Here is an 18,729-nt window from a genome sequence, read left to right as displayed (position 1 = left end):
TGTAATAAAAAAGTGACAAGCATTAGCCACAGAGTTATAATGCCTAGGGTGTAGCGAGCAGTAATAATAAAATTGTGAGTGACTGCTAACCAGGTGATGCTTCATCAAAGGCATTATATTGTAGGCTACGTGAAGAGCGCCCTCTATTATTAATGTCAACAACACTCTGATTATCACCCATGACAGAAATCCACTTCCGGTCCATAGACAGCCCCAGACGCGGCAAGCTATAGCAACGGGTAAATTTCATAAAGTGCAATGAAAACAGCAGATGAGAAAGTGGAAGGCCTGTGGCCAGTAAGCCACTGCCCTTGAAAATATCCCCCAAACCCTGCGGAAAGGGCTGAAGCTGTGATAAACTTAGCAGGCATCGGCAGATATCTAGGAACAATGAATTAGAAGATCAGACATAAGAAACTGCAATCACGATAAAAAGCGATGGAAGAAGGGGTCGAGACAACCATGATACAGTAAGGTCACGTGACCATGATGCTTCTATCAAGCTGGGTTTGATAAGTCATGAGTGAGTCTACGCACGGTGAATGAAGCCTGACCCACTGCCGAAGACAGCCACGACCGAAAAGTGAGAAAACACCGTGATTATGAAACCAGACCAATCACTGGTTCCATGAATCACCTACCCGATAGCCAGACATCCGTGAAATGCATGCAGCATCACACGTACAGTAGCCTACTACGAGGAAGGTTTGAGAGTTCCGTGCAACCGATAAAATACAGGCCTTCACGACATGTGCATGCCCAGCTAGGTGAGACGTAGGCCAATTCAGTTTAGTTCAAGTCATTTATATAACACAACCATTAAAAACAACCACAGGTGACCAAAGTGCTGAAAAAGCACCAAAAATCTGAGAGATCAAGACAAACAATACACAAAATACAATACAAAATAACCAACAGTAGAAAAAGGTCAAGGTATCAAGCTCAACTTGAATTGAAAGCCAGTGAATACATATAGGGTCTCAAGCAAGGACTCGACGTGTCAAAGGTCTGAGCTGTTCTTAAATTAATAGGAAAACTATTTCAAAGGTTCAGTACTGTCATTGCAAAGGCTCGGTCACCTTAGTGGTCTAACCTGGATCTTGGCACAACGAGGACATCTATTGAAAGACCTCAGTGCATTGACAGGCGTGTGTGAACATGTAACCCTGATAAAAAGAAAGTGACAACCCAGTTAAGATCCTGAAAACAATTATACAAACCTTTATTCAATCCTAAAACAGACTGGAAGCCAGCGGAGCATGCTCAAAGTGCGATTGCAGCCTGTTTGATAAGCCAAATACCACCAATAAAATTGTAGATAGCCAGCAACAATGATTGACGTTTTTTACACAAACACAATAATGCCAATAATATCCATAATATGCCACAGGGGCTGCAATAAGGACTTAACACAAACAGTCCACAGTGCTCCTCCTCCTTCAACCTCTCTTCAGCCCAGAGTCCTCACTGTCCAGCGGTCCTGAGCCTGAGATGACCAGTTCTCCAGAGTCTCAGCTGACGGCCAGCCATCCAGAGCCTCAGCTGACATCCAGCCATCCAGAGTCTTTGATGACCGCTCTTCCAGAGTCTTCGATGACCGCTCTTCCAGAGTCTTCGATGACTGACCTCCCAGAGTCTTCGATGACCGACCTCCCAGAGTCTTTGTCGACCGACCTCCCATAGTCTTCGTCGACCGACTTCCCAGACTCTTCGTCGACTGACCTCCCAGAGAGTTTGCTTTCGGGCAACCCAGTGACTTTGCGGGGTTTCGGGACCCCAGTGTTTTTGCTGGTCTCCGGCACACCAGAGACTTGGCCGGTCTCTGGCGCCCCAGAGACTTTGCTGTTCCCTGGCGCCCCAGAGACTTTGCCGGCCGACTCCTGCCCCCCGTGTTTTGTCGGCGGTCCGGCCACCTCCTGCTCCTCATGTTTTGTCGGTGGTCCAGCCGACTCCTGATCCTGTTGCCTTGTTGTCTGTTATGGTTCCTATTACCTTGTTGGCGATCTCCAGCCCAGCTGACCAGTCGCCCGCAGCCAGGGAGGCTGGACGCCAGCCGGGGTTCAGGGAGGCTGGATGCCAGCCGGGGTTCAGGGAGGCTGCCAGTCAGCCGGGGTTCAGGGAGGCTGCTAGTCAGCCGGGACTCTGGGAGGCTGCTAGTCAGCTGGGACTCTGGGGACACTGACAAGACTCCTACTCAACAACGCCAGATGGATCACACACAAAATGGATATATATATATATGCTACTAATACACACGGAACTGCTTTGTGATGATTATTACCGAAGCCTGGCTGAACACACTCACTCATCCCAGATGGCAGCTAGCAGCTAACAGGGTAGGTGAATTTAAACAATGGCTAAGTTGCTAAACGCATCTTGTTATGTAAGGGCCCTGTTCAAGTTGCACAGACATTTTAATTGCATTTTGCATTGTATTTCTTTTATATGGGGACACTTTTTCAAAATAAGTCATTATGTTTTAAGGTATTTTTGTGGCTGGATTGTAAACAACTTAAACATAAATGGTTTTAAAGAAGAATATTTTGGTCAACTTAGTCAGTTTTTTCATTGAATCAAGAGAAACACTGAAAAGTTTTTGTTTTTTGACCTTTTTTGGTCATTCCTCCTCCGGTCTCCCTCCGCCCTCCCTGGGTTGACTTTTAGTTTTTTGGACGTCTGAGGCCCGTTCCAGGTAGGAGGTTTAACAAACTCTGAGTCTAACCCTGAAATCTGAGTTGATTTACCCTGAGATGGGAAACTCTGAGTTTTCGGTTCCAGAACAGCTGATTTGAGTTGGTTCAATCAACTCGGAGTAGGTTCACTCAGGGTTACGCGCGTGCACATAAGGCAGTATGAATGGAGCCATGATTCTACGATTCACCATGGTAACAACCACAAACAAACGGGTGGCGGAAATACTCATGCGCACAAACAGCGAGTTTGAACATGCATTTCGTTTGCAAAAGAGAGAGAATTGGTGTGGGAGAAAATTGCTGCTGGAGTCAATGCGTACGCATTAACAGTGTAGGCTATTAATTTCATATTTAATCACAATTAACTTATATTAGGCTACTGGTGAAAACTGGAATTGTAGGCTACACCTATAATTTTATTCAGGTGCAATCCTGCGGGCGAAAAAGTAAACCATACTATTCCCATTCTGAGGCTGCAGCACCATGATCATTAACAGAACTATAAGTATAATCATTTATTTCTTTTTAATGTCTCTCACTGGTTTGTGTCCAGGGAACATAACACATTTAAAAAACGTTTCAGAGCGATCACACTTTTCTGATGGCTCTACATACAGTGGCTTTACTATTACAGTATGATCCGCTGCTGTTATAAAGAAAACTGCCGTTTGCAAAAAACGTAATGCGACACAAAGAATCTGCTGGGATGTTAAAGCCTGTCCACGATGTTGAACTAGTGGAAGGATAAGGTATCTACATATCTAATAGACTGATAAAAAATACCACTCAAATCGGTTATGTGGAAATGAAAAAACATCTAGTCGGGACTCAATATCATCTCCCGCCGTAAACTCTGAATTAATACAGCTTTTTCATCAACGGGATCGTCGACAAAAGGACATGACATGTTTGAGAAAAAAAAACATTTTCTGGTCTGCCTAACATAAACCAATACGTTTTTTTATTCATGCAGATAACAAACTGCATTAAAATGCGCCTGATACAGACTGAATGAATGAGGAAATGAGTTTCCCCTCCCTCTGAGAGGGAGGAGAATGAGAGAAACTCGAGGTTTCTTAAAGAAAACCTGCTCCCGACCAGGTTAGGTTCACAGACTCAGTTACCATAGTAACTGACTGAGGTTAAGGTACCTCTCTTTCTGGAACGGAAAACACAGTTTCCCTCAACTCAGGGTTAACCAACTCAGAGTTTTCACTAAACCTGCTTTCTGGAACAGGCCTCAGGTATCTGTCCTTGAGGAGAGGGTACTGTTGTGGTTGTGGATATTTCTGTTGGGGTTGTTTATATTTCTGTTGCCTGTTTGTATATATGTTTCCTGTATTTACCGTTGGTTGTTTATGCGTAGGTTTCTGTGAGGATTGTAGGTTTCCGTTTTCCTGTTCTGATTGTGTATTCTGTGGATTGTGTGTATTTCTGTTTCCTGTTTTATTTTGATAGTCTGTTTTGTTTAGTTTTACTTCCTGTGTTTTCCCACCTTTTTTGATTACTCTGCCACTCCTTTTGTGTTGCACCTGTTCCCCAGCCCTAGTGTCACCTGTTCCTTGTTTTCTCAATTACCCTTTGTATTTAGTTTCTGCGTTCCCTTTGTTGTCAGATCATCGTGTTTGTGTGTGGGTTTGTTTCTGTACTGTGTCAGCGTGACAGTTCCTAATCCTGTTCAGTTCTGTCTTTTCATCCGTGTAGTTTTTTGGTCAGTAGTTTCGGTTTCTGGTTTACTTTTGTTTTACGATAGCCTGTTCTTTTGTTTGTTATTTATTCTGGACCCAGTTTTTGCCTGCTGCTCTCAGGACTCCCTTTGTTTTTTCCCCTGCTGCATTTTGGACTCCGTGGTATGAGCTCTGCTTTTCTTTAAATAAATCAAGTTCCTTAAACCCTTGTCTACTCTGCGTTTTGCTCTCTGCTTTTGGGTCTTCCAATTCCCTGGAATATGACACCAGTTATTTTATGAAAAAAGGAAGGACAAATTGCAACAGAAGCAAACGCAACTGGTTTTGTATCCTCAATATGTCCTGAGTAAGGAAATAAAAAAGCCCCAAAGAATCCCATTAAGGGAAAGTTTCAAAAAAGACCCAAATATAGCCTATTCATACGCCTATTCATTCTTTTTCTCACTTGAATAGGGTAACAAATTTAACCTTTTAGATATCACCATGAAAATTACTGAGTTGATTACTTACATCAAGACAAACAAAATGTATTACAAGTATTTTGAAATTGTTAACATAGGCAAATGGTGCATAATCTAATTATGTATGTGCTAATTCCATAAATACCACAACAGATCTAAACATTGGGTATAGCCAGGTGAAAAGGTCTTGTTGAATCTTGACATAACCGTAAAAGACTTAATGTTAAGGTCTGAATGGAACCTATTTAGGCTACCCATGAGCATTAAAACATAGAGGCAGGAAGAAGTACTTTAAACCAGCCTTCATTAATTATTGCAGAGATGGGATTTGGGGCTGGGTCTGTGGGACTGTTTCTGGAGGATGAGTCTGAGGGAAGAACAGAAGACATGGGTAAGGAGAATGCAAAAGACAAAAAGGTAGGTAAAATAAAAAGTGGCTGGATCAAACAATCAAATTACGTACACAATGCACTAATAGAAAATCTCATCTTCATTCTCATCACAGGCCATCTGCATTGAGTTTGTGCAGCTCGCCCCCCTGCAGTGTCCACTGGCCGGGTGCATTCTATATTGTGTTTTTTTTTTTTGTTTTTTTTAACAACTGCATCTCAGGGTGCTGCAGTCAGACTGGCAGCTACACCTTATGACCTTCATTAGCTTCTCGGGAGCAGGAGGTAGGGTTGTCTTAATTGGCACAAATCCCTCGCCACACTTGTGCCATCCCCACTCCATAGGACAAAGTCCATCTGTAAGATAAAATACACTTATTAACCCCCAGGCAGATGGATGAAATATTGATATTGTCACAGCAGCAATGAAGTACACAAGATACAAAACAATAAACTATAGCAGAAATCAGAATTTCAGTAAAATTAAATGCATGCATTATTATGCACCGTTTGCTCATGTTAACAATTTCAAAAAACTTTTACTACATTTTTTGTTTGTCTTGATGCAAGTAATCAACTCAGTAATTTGCATGGTGATATCTAATGGTTACAAAATGTAGCCATGTAATGGCAAACTTTTATTTTAACATGATTGTTTAATATTCTACAAGATTATCTTCTATTCATACATTTTGTGAAGACTCTTTCCCTCCAAGTGAAAGAGCTCAAATCATAAACCTTGAGTCTAGCTGAAGTTATTTTTGTTGAGGACCTCAGTCCCTCATTCTGTTTACTTTTAGCAGATAAGGTGAAAAAGGCCATAACATGTGAACCGTGTCTCTTTCTGTCTTCTGAGATAAACAGGTGTTTAGGCTAATGTAAGGAACAGGAGCAGAAGGGAAGGTTGTAAAACATTTGACCGTTTATGGTGTTTTTTTCAAGTTTCAGCCTGCTAAAGATATCTTGCAGAGGGGTGGCCTGTAACTGAGTTTCTGGTATAAAGATGTGCTGAACTTAGGTCAGATAGAAGACTTTTACAGATGTGCCGTGGTACTTGTGTACTTCTTTTCTCTGCATTTGCAGAGTGTTGCAATGTAAATACTCAAAGACCAAACTTTGGTTTCATTCTCAAATAGTCTTTATTTTGTCTCATCTTGTGGTTTTGATACACACTCCTGCTGCTAACGAGAAAAAACTTCCACCGCAGCCTACTCACATGAGAAAAAGAATGAATAGGCGTACGAATGGGCTATTTGGGTCTTTTTCGAAACTTTCCCCTAATGGGATTCTTTGGGGCTTTTTTTCCCCCTACTTGACGATACAAAATCTGTTGAGTTTGCTTCTGTTGCAATGTGTCCTAGGTTGTCCCCCATTTTGGCTTAAAATGACTGGACTAGTGGCTGTATGCTGCTCTACATTGGAGGTGGAAAACCATAAGTAGGCCTATAGACAGAAACACACGGAGCACAAACCAGACACAACTGCCGCAGCATGCCCACAGCAGGGCGTGTCCATTATAAACTTGAAGCTGCCCAGACCACGGAAGGCGTGCTGCCCATCTCTATTTTTACACTATTTTGGACACTAAGCGATGCACAGGTCTGCTTCAGAACTCCGTGTGTTTGAGTCTGAACCATGGACTGGAAACGTCACGGAAACAAAATCATTAGTATTGCACTCCTAAACTTTGTGTTGATGGCATCAATGTATTCGACTCATTTCGCTATGATTCCTCCAAAAATACACCTTTCACAGCTTTCCTCACTTAGAGACGGTTGCTAGGTGATAGCAACAAATATGGCATGATGGTCGGACCCCGCACGTAGCTGCTCGTTCTATTCGCCTCAGAAAATAAACTGGACAAAGTCACAGTTCTACTATGAGTTCTACAAAATAAATATAAGAACTGCAAGTTCTAAAATACTTAGTTTAGTAATTTGCATGTGCCATTCTGTTTGTTTTTTTAATTCTATTACTTATTTTTGGAAAGAAAAGAAAAAAAGAGAGCGAGAGATCTGGGGCTATTTATAAAACATTTGGGGATGTCCAGGCCTAATGACGCCTCTGTGGTTTCACAAAGCTAGTTCAGTGTAACTCTGACTCAGAGTTACACTGAACTAGCTTTGTGAGACATTGTTTATTAATATAATGATTAAATAAGGTAGTGTCTCCAAACTTACCTTAATTATTACTTTTCTCCTGCTAGTTGTACTTGTCACGGAAGGAGTAGGAGTCAGACTGGAGGTGAGTGAAGTTGAGCTTTATTACACAAAATCCAACAGGAGGAACAGAGAGCAGGTCTACAGGCAGCACTCCGACAGGTACAAGTAGTTTACTGAGAGCGAGTCCAAGTGTCATGACATTAACATACAATCGAGACCAGAACAGGAGTGAATGTGCCTGTGCTACTTATAAAGATGGTGGACTGATGAGGTGCAGGTGGTGAACTGATGACATGGCATAATGAAGTGCAGGTGTGAGTGATGAGTGCTGATGACGGTGAATGGGAAAACAAACTGAAAGTCCATGACAACTAACTGAAAGTCCATGAAAACCAACTGAAAGTCCATGTAAACCTGACAGTACTGCAGCGCTTACCTTTGAAAAATAAGTTAAATTAATAAAAATATTTTTGTTGTATCTCTTTCCGGTGTTTGTAGACGATACCTAAGCACTTGTCTTACTGCCGGTAGCAGCAGAGAGTAGAAGCCATCAGGCAAGTGTTATTTAAATAAACTCCTGGTGTACTCAATAAATTTCCAGTGCCTCGTTTTATGAGTATAGAACCTACTTGTACTACTGTAGAAGTTTGGTACCATTCCGGGCATTATTAGTGGGGTAATTTACGAGATACACCTTTGGTTCAATTAGCGCCTGCACTAAGCCATTCGGCTGATAGCACTAACTCGACCAATGTTAGACCAAGGGACAAAAGCTTCTGGGGGGGTGTTTAACTCAAGGTCATGGTGCAAAGGACCCTATGGTGAAACTACTCCGAACCATACCTTTAAGCCAAGAAAGGGTGGCTGTCAGTTAGAGAGGACTGTGAGTTTTAGTGGTTGTTGTCATAATTTTAACCAGAGAAAGTGCGTCTATCAGTCAGGTTGAGAGTAGAGCGAGGTAGTGTTGTTTTTAGCGGTTGTTTTAAATTAATACTCACGCATTGACTCGGTCAGCAATTTTCTGCCATGCCTGCTCTTGTTCTTTTGCTGTTGCAACTGTATTGCTCTTTCTCGTAAAGAAGACATCTGGACGATGTCTAGGCCTACTGTAAATATCAGCATACGTTGTTAATTTAGGTCATGGAAAGAGCAGCTACACGTGGCTGAAACACTGCAGGGCGACGTCTCCGACGTTGGCCCAGTGAGCAAACAATCCATATGCAACATCCTCCCAACGCATTTTGATTACATCGCCAATAAGCCAACGTCGAGGCAATGTGTTTACTGGGAAGTGTGCCAAAAGAGCCAGAACATGCCCACATTATAGTTGGGCTACGTTGTTGCCACAAAATTCTATTTAGTGTAAAGAAATTAGCATTTCATGGCCACAAATTAGTAACAGTATGTTGCATTATTATTTTTCATAATGATGCTTTTGAAGCATGATGACACAATGACAACACATAGATAGCAAATACTTTTAAAATGACCAAATTCACAGCCATGATATTATCAAACATTTGGGTTAACACATTTTTATCTTAGGCCACTAGAGCCTGTACATTTTTGATTTAGTTTGCCCCTGTTCTTGTATCATAAGAGACACTGCAGACAGTATTGCCCAACACCACACTTCCTGTTCACAACAACATGTTCTTATTGGCTGCCGAAATGATGAAAAAAACCTTGAAGTAGAAGTCCAGTAAAGACCATCACAGCAGACCAGACGGCCTCCTAACAGCTCTCATACAAGACTGCAGCAGGACTTTAAACATTTGTTCAGGATGAACAGAAGACTACAGGAGGAAATTGGTACTTTAACATATTCTGTTTATGTGTCTGCATGTAAGACATTATCTACTATATATATCTATGTACCACAATGTTGTCTACATTTGTGTTTTATGTTTATGTTTCAGAGGAAATAAAAGAAGAAGATAACTACTTCCATGCACCAGCCTGGACTGTGGATAAAGTGGCAGCCCCTCCAGGTACATTTCACACATTTAAAATTGTTAAACATGAGGTTTATCAAAAATGTTTTTAAAAATGTGATAATGATGAAGATTAAAAACATGAGTGTTTAAAAGCTCAGCTCCTTTTTTTCTGTAGTACTTCAAATCAACATCATTAACTCAACTGAGTTCTTCTTTTTCTCTCAGACCAGAGGTCTCGCTTCTTCACTCGGTCTTTTCCACTGATAGCAGTGTGTTGGCTGATACTGTTAGTCATCATGGGCCTTCTTATCCACTGTGAGTACCACTGTCTTAGCTTGTTGATGGTAGTCCTTATTTAAAGGACAGGTTCACATTTTTCAACACCATCTTCTGTCTGTCACTTTAGTTACTTCTGTCATTTCTAAAAACGACGCCAAGCTGACGGCAGAAATCCAGCAGCTGGAGACACTGATGCAGCATCTGAATTTATCCAAAGACAACGAGACTCTTCTGGCTGCCATTCAGCACCTGACAAACCTCAACGACAAACTGAGCTCAGACAATGAGAAGTTGAGGAGGGACTACGACAATCTGACAGCAGTAACAAACTGGAATAAACTCAACGTCAACCCCAAAGGAAAAGAAAGTAGGTTCAGATCCTATTAATTAGATCCAATAATAACCAATAATAATAGTATCACAATGCAGTAATTTTGTTTATTGGTTGGTCTCTGTTGTTTCAGGGAGACGGTGTAAAGCTTGTCAGGAGGGCTGGGAACTCACCGGGCCCAGCTGCTATGAGGTTCATGACGTTAAGTATCGTGATCGGAAAACCTGGGAAGAAGCTGAAGAAGACTGCAGAGGAAAGGGTTCACATTTGGCTGTTTATACTCAAGAGGAACAGGTAATAAGAAAACTGTGGAATTTTGATGATAAACTTCTGAAATTGAAATATATTTTCTGTTGGTCTGAACAATGTGAGTCTCTTGATCACAGTGTGTGTTTTTAGGTATAGTGTTTAAAGATCTCATAACTTTTTCTGTCTCGTCAGGGCATAATCAGTAAATACAGCCGGGGTAGTTCAGGAACTGATGGATACTGGATTGGCCTGAGAGCTGAAGGTGGGAGATGGAAGTGGATTGATGGAAGTGATCCAACTATAAGGTAAGAGACACATTCCTAAACACTTTGAATCATAAAATCTATCAGCCTTGATCCAAACATCATGTTCTTCCCTCAGCTTCTGGACACAACCACCTACTGCTGGTCAGTGTGTAATTTCTGCCCTGGACGGCGGATGGAGATCAGTGAACTGTGCTGAGAAAAAACGATGGCTCTGCAAAATGAAGGCTTTATCTGTTTAAACACTGTATTCACATTAGACGGTAACTGGATACTCTGCATGATAATATCAACTGGCTTCTAAATATCAAATGTGTGTTTGTGCTCTGTGTGTTTCTCTCTGCATCTTTGTTAGAGATGCAGTGATTAAAGTTTTTTTTTTATCAGAGTGATGAAAGGGAACAACCTCCTTAAAGTTTCCTGTTTCCTCTTGTCGTTTAAAATGTTTAATTGTTGCAGCAGGGGGCGCTGCATCACTTGTTCTCAACAGAATGTTCCCAACAAACTTTTCTTAAAGCATTTGTTTCCTGAATATTGATATGTAGAGGTGACAAATTAGTGTAAGCTATTTGCCTATTAAGAAGCAAATTCATGATTTAGTCATTACTTTGAATAAAAATGTTGCTGCACATTGTTGGTATTGTCTTTGTCTTACATATTGCTTATTGAAAATATCAGTAGGCTTTGATCAAGTCATCCTTTGTTTCGATGGCTGTCAGACTCTTTAACATGACATGAAATAATGTAACATGACATAACATAATGTAACAGTATTGTTGTCTCTGTCACCAGGGGCGTAGCCAGAAGTTGTAAACATTCAACCTCAGACAAGAGCCAGGGGAGACCGGGAGCATGTTCCCCCAGGGAGATTTTTTTCTCCAGTTTTGGCAGCAGACATATGCACTATTTTCCAAGCCGTTGTATGATAAAATGCATAAAAATCTGTACATTATTCAGTCCCTCCAGGATTTCGCGGACTTTTTTTGAGATTGTTGCGGCCCAAAATGCCTAACTTTGCAGGAGCCTTTTTAAAAAATCCGATACAAGTTGCGATGTCTTTTGTATTTTTGTTGCAATGAAGTTGCGAGAGAAAATTGCAGAAAAACTCCTGCCACCTAAAAAAGGCAACAATTGTCTGATGGTTTACATAATACAGGTAGAGTCACTTTGGGGTAAACATTACTAATCTTAAAACCTATTTTTGTCATACTATGGAGTAGAGTTCACAGAATCCTGTCTGCAATTGAACATATCTAAAACAGTTGCCATGTACTTTTCAAAAAACAATATAATTATTAAACCCAAGATTTTAATATTTGGACAAAGATTACAGGTCGTTACAGAATATAAATATTTAGGATTACATGTAGACTCAAACCTCAACTTCAAAACTCACATTAAGAAAGTTAGTAATAGGATTAAGTTCAGTCTAGCAAACTTCAGATTCATTAGAGACTTTCTTTCAACAGAAGCTGCTAAATTATATTTCTTCTCTATGATTTTATCCCACATAACATATTGTTTAATAAGCTGGTCCAATACCCACTCTACAACAATAAACAATTAGAAATACTATACAAACAAGCATTAAAAATACTGGACAAAAAACCATACCATTACCACCACTGTAGTATTCTGAGGAAATATCAGTTACTTACCTGGGATAATCTCATTAAATTCAAAAATATCTGTTTAATTTATAAAATTAGACATGGCTTAGCACCTCCTCCACTATGTGATTTTATAAATTTTAGATCCACTGAGGTTAGGTTCACTAGAGGGGCAGTGAGGGAAGACTGCATCATCCCACGGAGAAAAACAGCTTTTGGTCAGGCTGTCTTCTCCGTAAGAGCAGTTCAGCAATGGAACACAGTGCACAGAGTCTTTGTCATTCTTTTCATTCAAAAAGAATGCAAAAAAATGGCTGGTAGAGAGCCAAACTTGTGGGCACTAATGTTATCTGTGTGCATTTAAACGTTATACAAGTATTTTACTGGAATTGTATTTATTAACCTTAATGTGTTGTATGTAATTTTATCTTGTGATTTTATACCTGTCATTATTTTAAAGGCTGCCTGTTTTACATCTGGCTGGGGGACTAATGATGAAAATTAGCACTTTTGAGCTAACTCGGGAACATTTACATTGTTTCAATGTTGATTAATGTTCACTGTCCCCTTTCAAAAATAAAGAAATTGAGAAAATTGAATAAATTTTTAGCTGACAAATGACTGATGATAAGACCCGGGTCTAATACTGACGATGTGTGTCCAGCTTTCACAAAGGTGTACTATGCGACTACTCTTATGTAACCCCCTGGGTTATTTTTTCCTAAAACCCTTGGTTATTTTTTTATGTTCATATATGTACAGTTCATTGCATGATCTAATGTTTGAATCATATCCATTTAAATTGGAGTAGTGGAATTTACTAAAGACAGTAAATGCAACAAGTTTGTTAAATATGTAGTGTAATTACACGTGGTGATGTGTTCAAACCTAACCTGCATCCTGTATATTGCTGTTTTTGTATTCAACTTCTAATTAGTCAGCCTTGAGGTATCGTAATGTTCCTTAGCTGCTGATTGGTTGGGGGGCGGGAGAACACCTAGAGAAAGTTAATTAGTGTGTGTCAGAGGCGTTATTATGGAACCCACGTAACTTTTAGGAAAGGCAAAACAGCTCGATTGGTTGGGGTTAGGCATTGACCTTGAGTGGTTAAGGTTAGGATAGCTGATTGGTCAGGGGATAGGAACTGAACAAATGGGGTTACGTTACCTTAAGTAAGCATGGACACCTGGCCAATAGAAGTGTGTGAATGCTATTGAAGGGCGGGCCTTTCCTAGAAGTTGCGTGTGTTCAATAATAATGCGTGTGAGAGCATTTGTTAATTTGAACATCGACAACTTCTCAGCCCAAAACTGAAAAAAGCTGTGCGCGATAGAGCGCGTGTGAAGAGGGGGTAAGGGGAGGAAACCTACGTGCGTGGGGGAAGGGGGAGGGGAGGACGCTAGGAAATGCATGTTCCTGAGCAGTGATTAGGCTCGTTCGAGATGAGCCAGATCTGCGCAGAATCGATCACCGGCGATCGGCGCCCAATGCATGCCGGTTAGATTTGTGTCCGACTTGATCCCGACTTGCTCTGACGTCATGCACCGCGTGGACAACGATAATCTCACGAGACCAAGGCGGCCGCAGTTCTGAGACTCAGGTAGCGCAGTTGCTTTTCACCAACTGCAAGAGCCAGGCGGACGCAGGTGGACCCAGGGCATGCTGGGAAACGCCGGCCTCTCAGCTGATCAAACAGCTGATTGGTTCAGAATCGACTCAACATGATGACGTTTTATATAAACTTTTTATTGATTTTCAATCAGAGGGATTTTAACTGTGATTTGTCTGATTTAAAAGCTTATTCTGTACAGAACACATGTTGTGTGGCTGATAGTTGTGTTTAAAGAATTTTTTTAAAATCAGTCAGAGATATCTTAATTTGAAAAAAATTTTGACAGCTACTTTGTCATAATAAAAACAACTGGAGACTGTGTAGGAGCTGATATAGGGGTCTGATAACATTTTATTAAATCGGAATCGGACCAACGTGTTTCTTCTCACTTCCTGTTCAGCCTGAAGGCTGCTGGAGTCAGCTGGAAAACTGTCCGACTTGAGAGCGGACTTTTGTCACCGCCCCCGGCTGCTGCCGCCTGCTCTCGTCTACTTTACAGGCGAGGCGCAGTTCATCTCGAACGAGCCTATTGACACGCAGTTAGACACACCCCCGGTCCTGATTGGTGCATCTGAACAGGGAGCTGTGGATTTTTGCAAATCACACTATTAGGTGGTGCCAGAGGAGCCAGATTTTTTAGGCTAATATCTGTACTATTCTGACTTCGTTCCCCATGTGGTCTCATCAGTATCAAAACATAGATTGTGTAGACAGTAATACACCACTAGACTTCCCCTTCTCCATCCATCCATTCATCCATCTTCGTCCGCTTATCCGGGGTCGGGTCGCGGGGGCAGCAGCTCCAGCAGGGGACCCAAACTTCCCTTTCCCGAGCCACATTAACCAGCTCTGACTGGGGGATCCCAAGGCGTTCCCAGGCCAGGTTGGAGATATAATCCCTCCACCTAGTCCTGGGTCTTCCCCAAGGTCTCCTCCCACCTGGACATTCCTGGAACCCCCCCTAGGGAGGCGCCCATCCTTACCAGATGCCCGAACCACTACAAGTGGCTCCTTTCGATGCAAAGGAGCAATGGCTCCACTCCGAGTTCCTCACTGATGACTGAGCTTCTCACCCTATCTCTAAGGGAGATGCCAGTAGGGTTGGGTACCGAAACTTGGTGCCAATAGGGAACCGGTGCCGACGTAAACGGTAGTAACGAGACCGAATAAGAACGAAAGTTTCGGTGTCTCATTTCGGTGCTTGACTTTACACTACACCTGACAGCACGTAACATTAGCCTACCTTTAGCTAGCAGCTGGATTAAACACCGGTAAAATGCTGACAGCTAACGTTAAACAGTGTAAAGTGTGACTGTATTTCACTGTGGAGGACTTCAACAGCGGGATGTAACAGTCTGCTCTGCAGCGCAGCAGCAGCTGCCGTTGTCGCAATTCATGGATATACAGTATGTTTATATGGTCGGAATTAAACAACACAGACGGTGCGTTCACTTGCAGCTGCTGTTGTCGGAATTAAACAACACAGACGGTGCATTCACTTAAAACAGGTTGCCTCGTGGTGCATTCACAGTAATTGTAAAATACCCTTTTCCCATCTGGGGTTCAACAGCAATTTACTGTTGAAATAAGTTATTGTTATTATTATAGTTATTACATTATTATTAAATCTTTAATTTTGACCATGGCCTTAGCAATAAACAAGTCACTGACTGTTGTTTACTACCCTTATTTTTTTTCTTCTTCTTTTTTTTTTAACTTTATTGAAAAGTACCGGTTTAGGCACCGGAATCGAAAAAAAACCAAACGATACCCAACCCTAGATGCCAGCCACCCTCCTGAGGAAATAGGACTATAGCAAACACATCGTTGGAAAGGTCTAAACCTGGAGAGGAACATATGTCAGTATGAAGAGGATACATTACTCCTGCTTTGAAATATTGACCACTGGTTTCCGCTTGACTTCCTGCTTCTTGTTGCAGACACAGAAACGGTAGACGCTTAACGTCTTGTGATTTTAAGTCCTCCACAACGAAATACAGTCACTAATTACACCGTTTTTAGCTGTATTTTAACCGGACCTGTCTGGTCGCAGTTTTTCCGTTGTTTGCAAAACTTTCCTCCGCTCCGTTAGCTAACGTCTAGGTATTTGTTGTGTTAATGGCTAGTTAGCCTGCCTGCTAGCGGGAGTTAAAGCGAGCCACTCAGGATTTTGCCTCCTTGGAAATCTATTCTATATTTTGGTAAGCAGTAACGGGCTATCCACAGCTTGCTAATACAAGCAGGAGCACCTGCATTGTAATTTGATTTGTGAAAAGGGATCGGTTTTAGGTGAAGGCCTCCATCAACGTTGCTACTAGCTAAACTAGCAAGCTACACGATGCCCCCCCTCAGCTGTTCACCTGGCTGTGACTCGTGCCTCCTGTTCAGCCAGAAGATAGTGGAACTTGAAGCCAGAATATCGACTCTCCACCAGATCAAGGCAAGTGAAGAGTTCCTCGACTATCATTTCTGGAAGTTTTCCTCACACATACACTGTCGGATGTCTTGATTCCACTGTGCCCTACAATACTCTCACCCCACAACGCACTAATACAACCTCTGACCCTGTTATCTCTCCTCGGCTTCTGCCGAGGACCCAGCCAGCTCTGCCGACCAGCTCCACTCCACACCAACCTGAGCCATGGCGTGTAAGCAAGCACCAGAGCAGGCGGTCAGGACAACGCTCAGCCCCAGCCCAACCCCTACAACTAGAAAACCGCTACAGCATTCTGACCGAACGACGAGGAGTTCCCTTCTCTGCCACGTCCCCCACGCAGCTCATCCTGGTCCATCCACACAGTCGACGCCCATTGAGGGCGGACTCCCCCCCTCGGGACTCATCAACCTCCACGCTGGTCATCGGAAGCTCCATGGTAAGGGACCTCCACATTCCCCTTTACCTAGTGGTCCCTCCAAGGTCTACTGCTTCCCGGTGCCAAGGTCCGTGACATCCAGCACAAACTTCCCGGCATCCTCCGCCACGCCAAGGTCGACGCACATCACGTGCAGGTGGGCACAAGCGACATCAGAGAGGGACGGTCGACAGCACGGAGAGACTTCACCACTCTCCTCTCCACCCTGATGGGCACAGGTAAGCGGATTGTCATCTCTGGGCCTCTACCTACCTACAGGAAGGGTGCGGAGAGATGGTCCAGACTGTTCTGGCTCCACACCTGGCTGGAACCACTCTGCACTTCCCTGAGCATTCCCTATGTCGACAACTTCAACCTGTTCTGGGAGATGCCCAACCTGCTGAAGCGTGATGGTCTCCACCCAAACCGACACGGAGCCAGGATGCTATCTGACAACATAACGACCACACTGAAAGGCAAGTATTGACATTATGTTGAAAATATCACAGACTCATGTCCCCCAGGCATTGATCCTGATAGCACTATACAAGTGGATGAATCTGAAAATGTTTTCTGCAGGATAACATGTAGTACTAGTGTTATTCCAGTAACGTGGTACACTAGTACTATTCCAGTAACATGTAGTACTAGTACTATTCCTATTATAATCAACAACAGACCACACAAAGTGGTGAATAGAGGGGCAATACTTAACAACCTAATTGGAATTAAAACTACCACTGCAATGATAAAAAAGGATAGGAAAATTAGATGTGGATTACTAAATATCAGATCTCTGTCTTCTAAAGCAGTACTAGTAAATGAATTGATATCTGATAATCAAATTGATCTATTCTGTATTACTGAAACATGGCTGGGCCATGAAGAATATGTTAGTCTAAATGAAGCGACTCCTCCCAGTCATATTAATACTCAAATTCCTAGAGGCTACGGCCGAGGAGGGGGAGTTGCAGCCATATTAGTCCTTAAATCAGACAAAGTACTTATTGTAGGTGATTTTAATATCCATGTGGACATTGACAGCAATAGCCTTACTACTGCTTTCAACACATTACTGGATTCAATCGGTTTCAGTCAGAGTGTGCACAAGGCGACGCACTGCTTTAACCACACCCTCGACCTTGTGCTGGCATATGGTATTGAAATTGAGGATTTAATAATATTTCCGCAGAATTTGGTATTATCAGATCATTTTTTAATTACTTTTGAATTTTTGCTACCTGACCATACTAAACTAGATAATAGCTTCTACACTAGATGCCTATCTGACAGTGCTATAGCGAAATTTAAGGAAGATATTACAACAGCATTTGACTCTATGTCATGCCTTAACATAACAGAGGACCTCTATGTTAACCTCAGTCCCTCTCAAATTGATACGTTTGTAGACGGTGTTACGACTTGCCTACGGACGACCTTAGACTCTGTCGCTCCTCTCAAAAAGAAGACGATGAAGTGAAGGAAAACAGCTCCTTGGTATAACTCTCAAACTCGCAAATTAAAACAAATCTCGCGAAACCTCGAAAGTAAGTGGCGCTCCACCAAAGTGGAAGAATCACGCTTGGATTGGCAAGAAAGTCTCAAAACCTATAGGAAGGCCCTAAGAAAGGCCAGATCAGACTATTACTCATCACTAATAGAAGAAAATAAGAACAACCCAAGGTTTCTTTTCAGCACTGTAGCCAGTCTGACAGACAGTCACAGCTCTACTGAGCCATCTATTCCTCTAGCACTGAGTAGTGATGACTTCATGAGCTTCTTTAATGATAAAATTATAACAATTAGAGACAAAATTAATCACCTTTTGCCCTTAACTTCTAACAGTTCATCTTTAAATACAGGACCGCGGAACAAATGACTAGTCCAGACATATACTTAGACTGCTTTTATCCTATAGACCTTCAACAATTAATGTTAAAGATATCCTCAGCTAAGCCATCTACCTGTCTTTTGGACCCCATCCCAACGAGGCTACTCAAAGAAGCGTTACCCGTGGTAAACACTTCACTACTAGATATGATCAATATGTCCTTAAACCTCTTCTGAAAAAACCGACCCTGGATCCTGAGGTCTTAGCAAACTATAGACTGTGGTGGCAAATTTTATTTTAACCATTATTGATTAATGATTATAACCATTTGCTTAAAGATTGTTTTAAACCTCCACAAAAATGCTGTTCCTT

The 18,729-nt window shown here is 42.0% G+C and overlaps 1 protein-coding gene and 1 long non-coding RNA gene across 2 annotated transcripts; one reads left to right on the top strand and one right to left on the bottom strand.

Moving 5' to 3' along the window:
* Nucleotides 1-4,892: 4,892 nt before the first annotated feature.
* LOC120561758 lies at nucleotides 4,893-7,597 on the bottom strand. The gene is made up of 3 exons (XR_005639641.1): nucleotides 7,412-7,597; nucleotides 5,306-5,588; nucleotides 4,893-5,209 (listed from the first exon to the last, which is right to left on the bottom strand). It is a non-coding gene; the product is annotated as an uncharacterized LOC120561758 (long non-coding RNA).
* A 1,544-nt stretch (nucleotides 7,598-9,141) lies between these two features.
* Nucleotides 9,142-10,946, top strand: LOC120561748 (C-type lectin domain family 4 member G-like). The gene is made up of 7 exons (XM_039804981.1): nucleotides 9,142-9,205; nucleotides 9,313-9,384; nucleotides 9,556-9,645; nucleotides 9,737-9,976; nucleotides 10,074-10,234; nucleotides 10,382-10,494; nucleotides 10,571-10,946. The coding sequence occupies exons 1-7, from the start codon at nucleotides 9,178-9,180 to the stop codon at nucleotides 10,692-10,694; spliced, it is 828 nt and encodes a 275-aa protein (XP_039660915.1). The 5' UTR covers nucleotides 9,142-9,177; the 3' UTR covers nucleotides 10,695-10,946.
* Nucleotides 10,947-18,729: the final 7,783 nt, after the last annotated feature.

This window comes from Perca fluviatilis, chromosome 7 (genome assembly GCF_010015445.1).
Source record: "Perca fluviatilis chromosome 7, GENO_Pfluv_1.0, whole genome shotgun sequence".
NCBI lineage: Eukaryota > Metazoa > Chordata > Actinopteri > Perciformes > Percidae > Perca > Perca fluviatilis.
The sequence above is the reverse complement of the archived record's forward strand: the minus strand, read 5'-3'. Positions and strand labels throughout refer to the sequence as shown.

What these genes read in the sequence shown, in the direction of transcription:
- LOC120561748 (XM_039804981.1), top strand. Translation starts at nt 9,178, where the DNA reads ATGAACAGAAGACTACAGGAGGAAATTG. An exon ending in TAAAGTGGCAGCCCCTCCAG is followed by an intron (nt 9,385 to 9,555) that starts GTACATTTCACA and finishes TTTTTCTCTCAG; the next exon opens with ACCAGAGGTCTCGCTTCTTC. An exon ending in CATGGGCCTTCTTATCCACT is followed by an intron (nt 9,646 to 9,736) that starts GTGAGTACCACT and finishes CTGTCACTTTAG; the next exon opens with TTACTTCTGTCATTTCTAAA.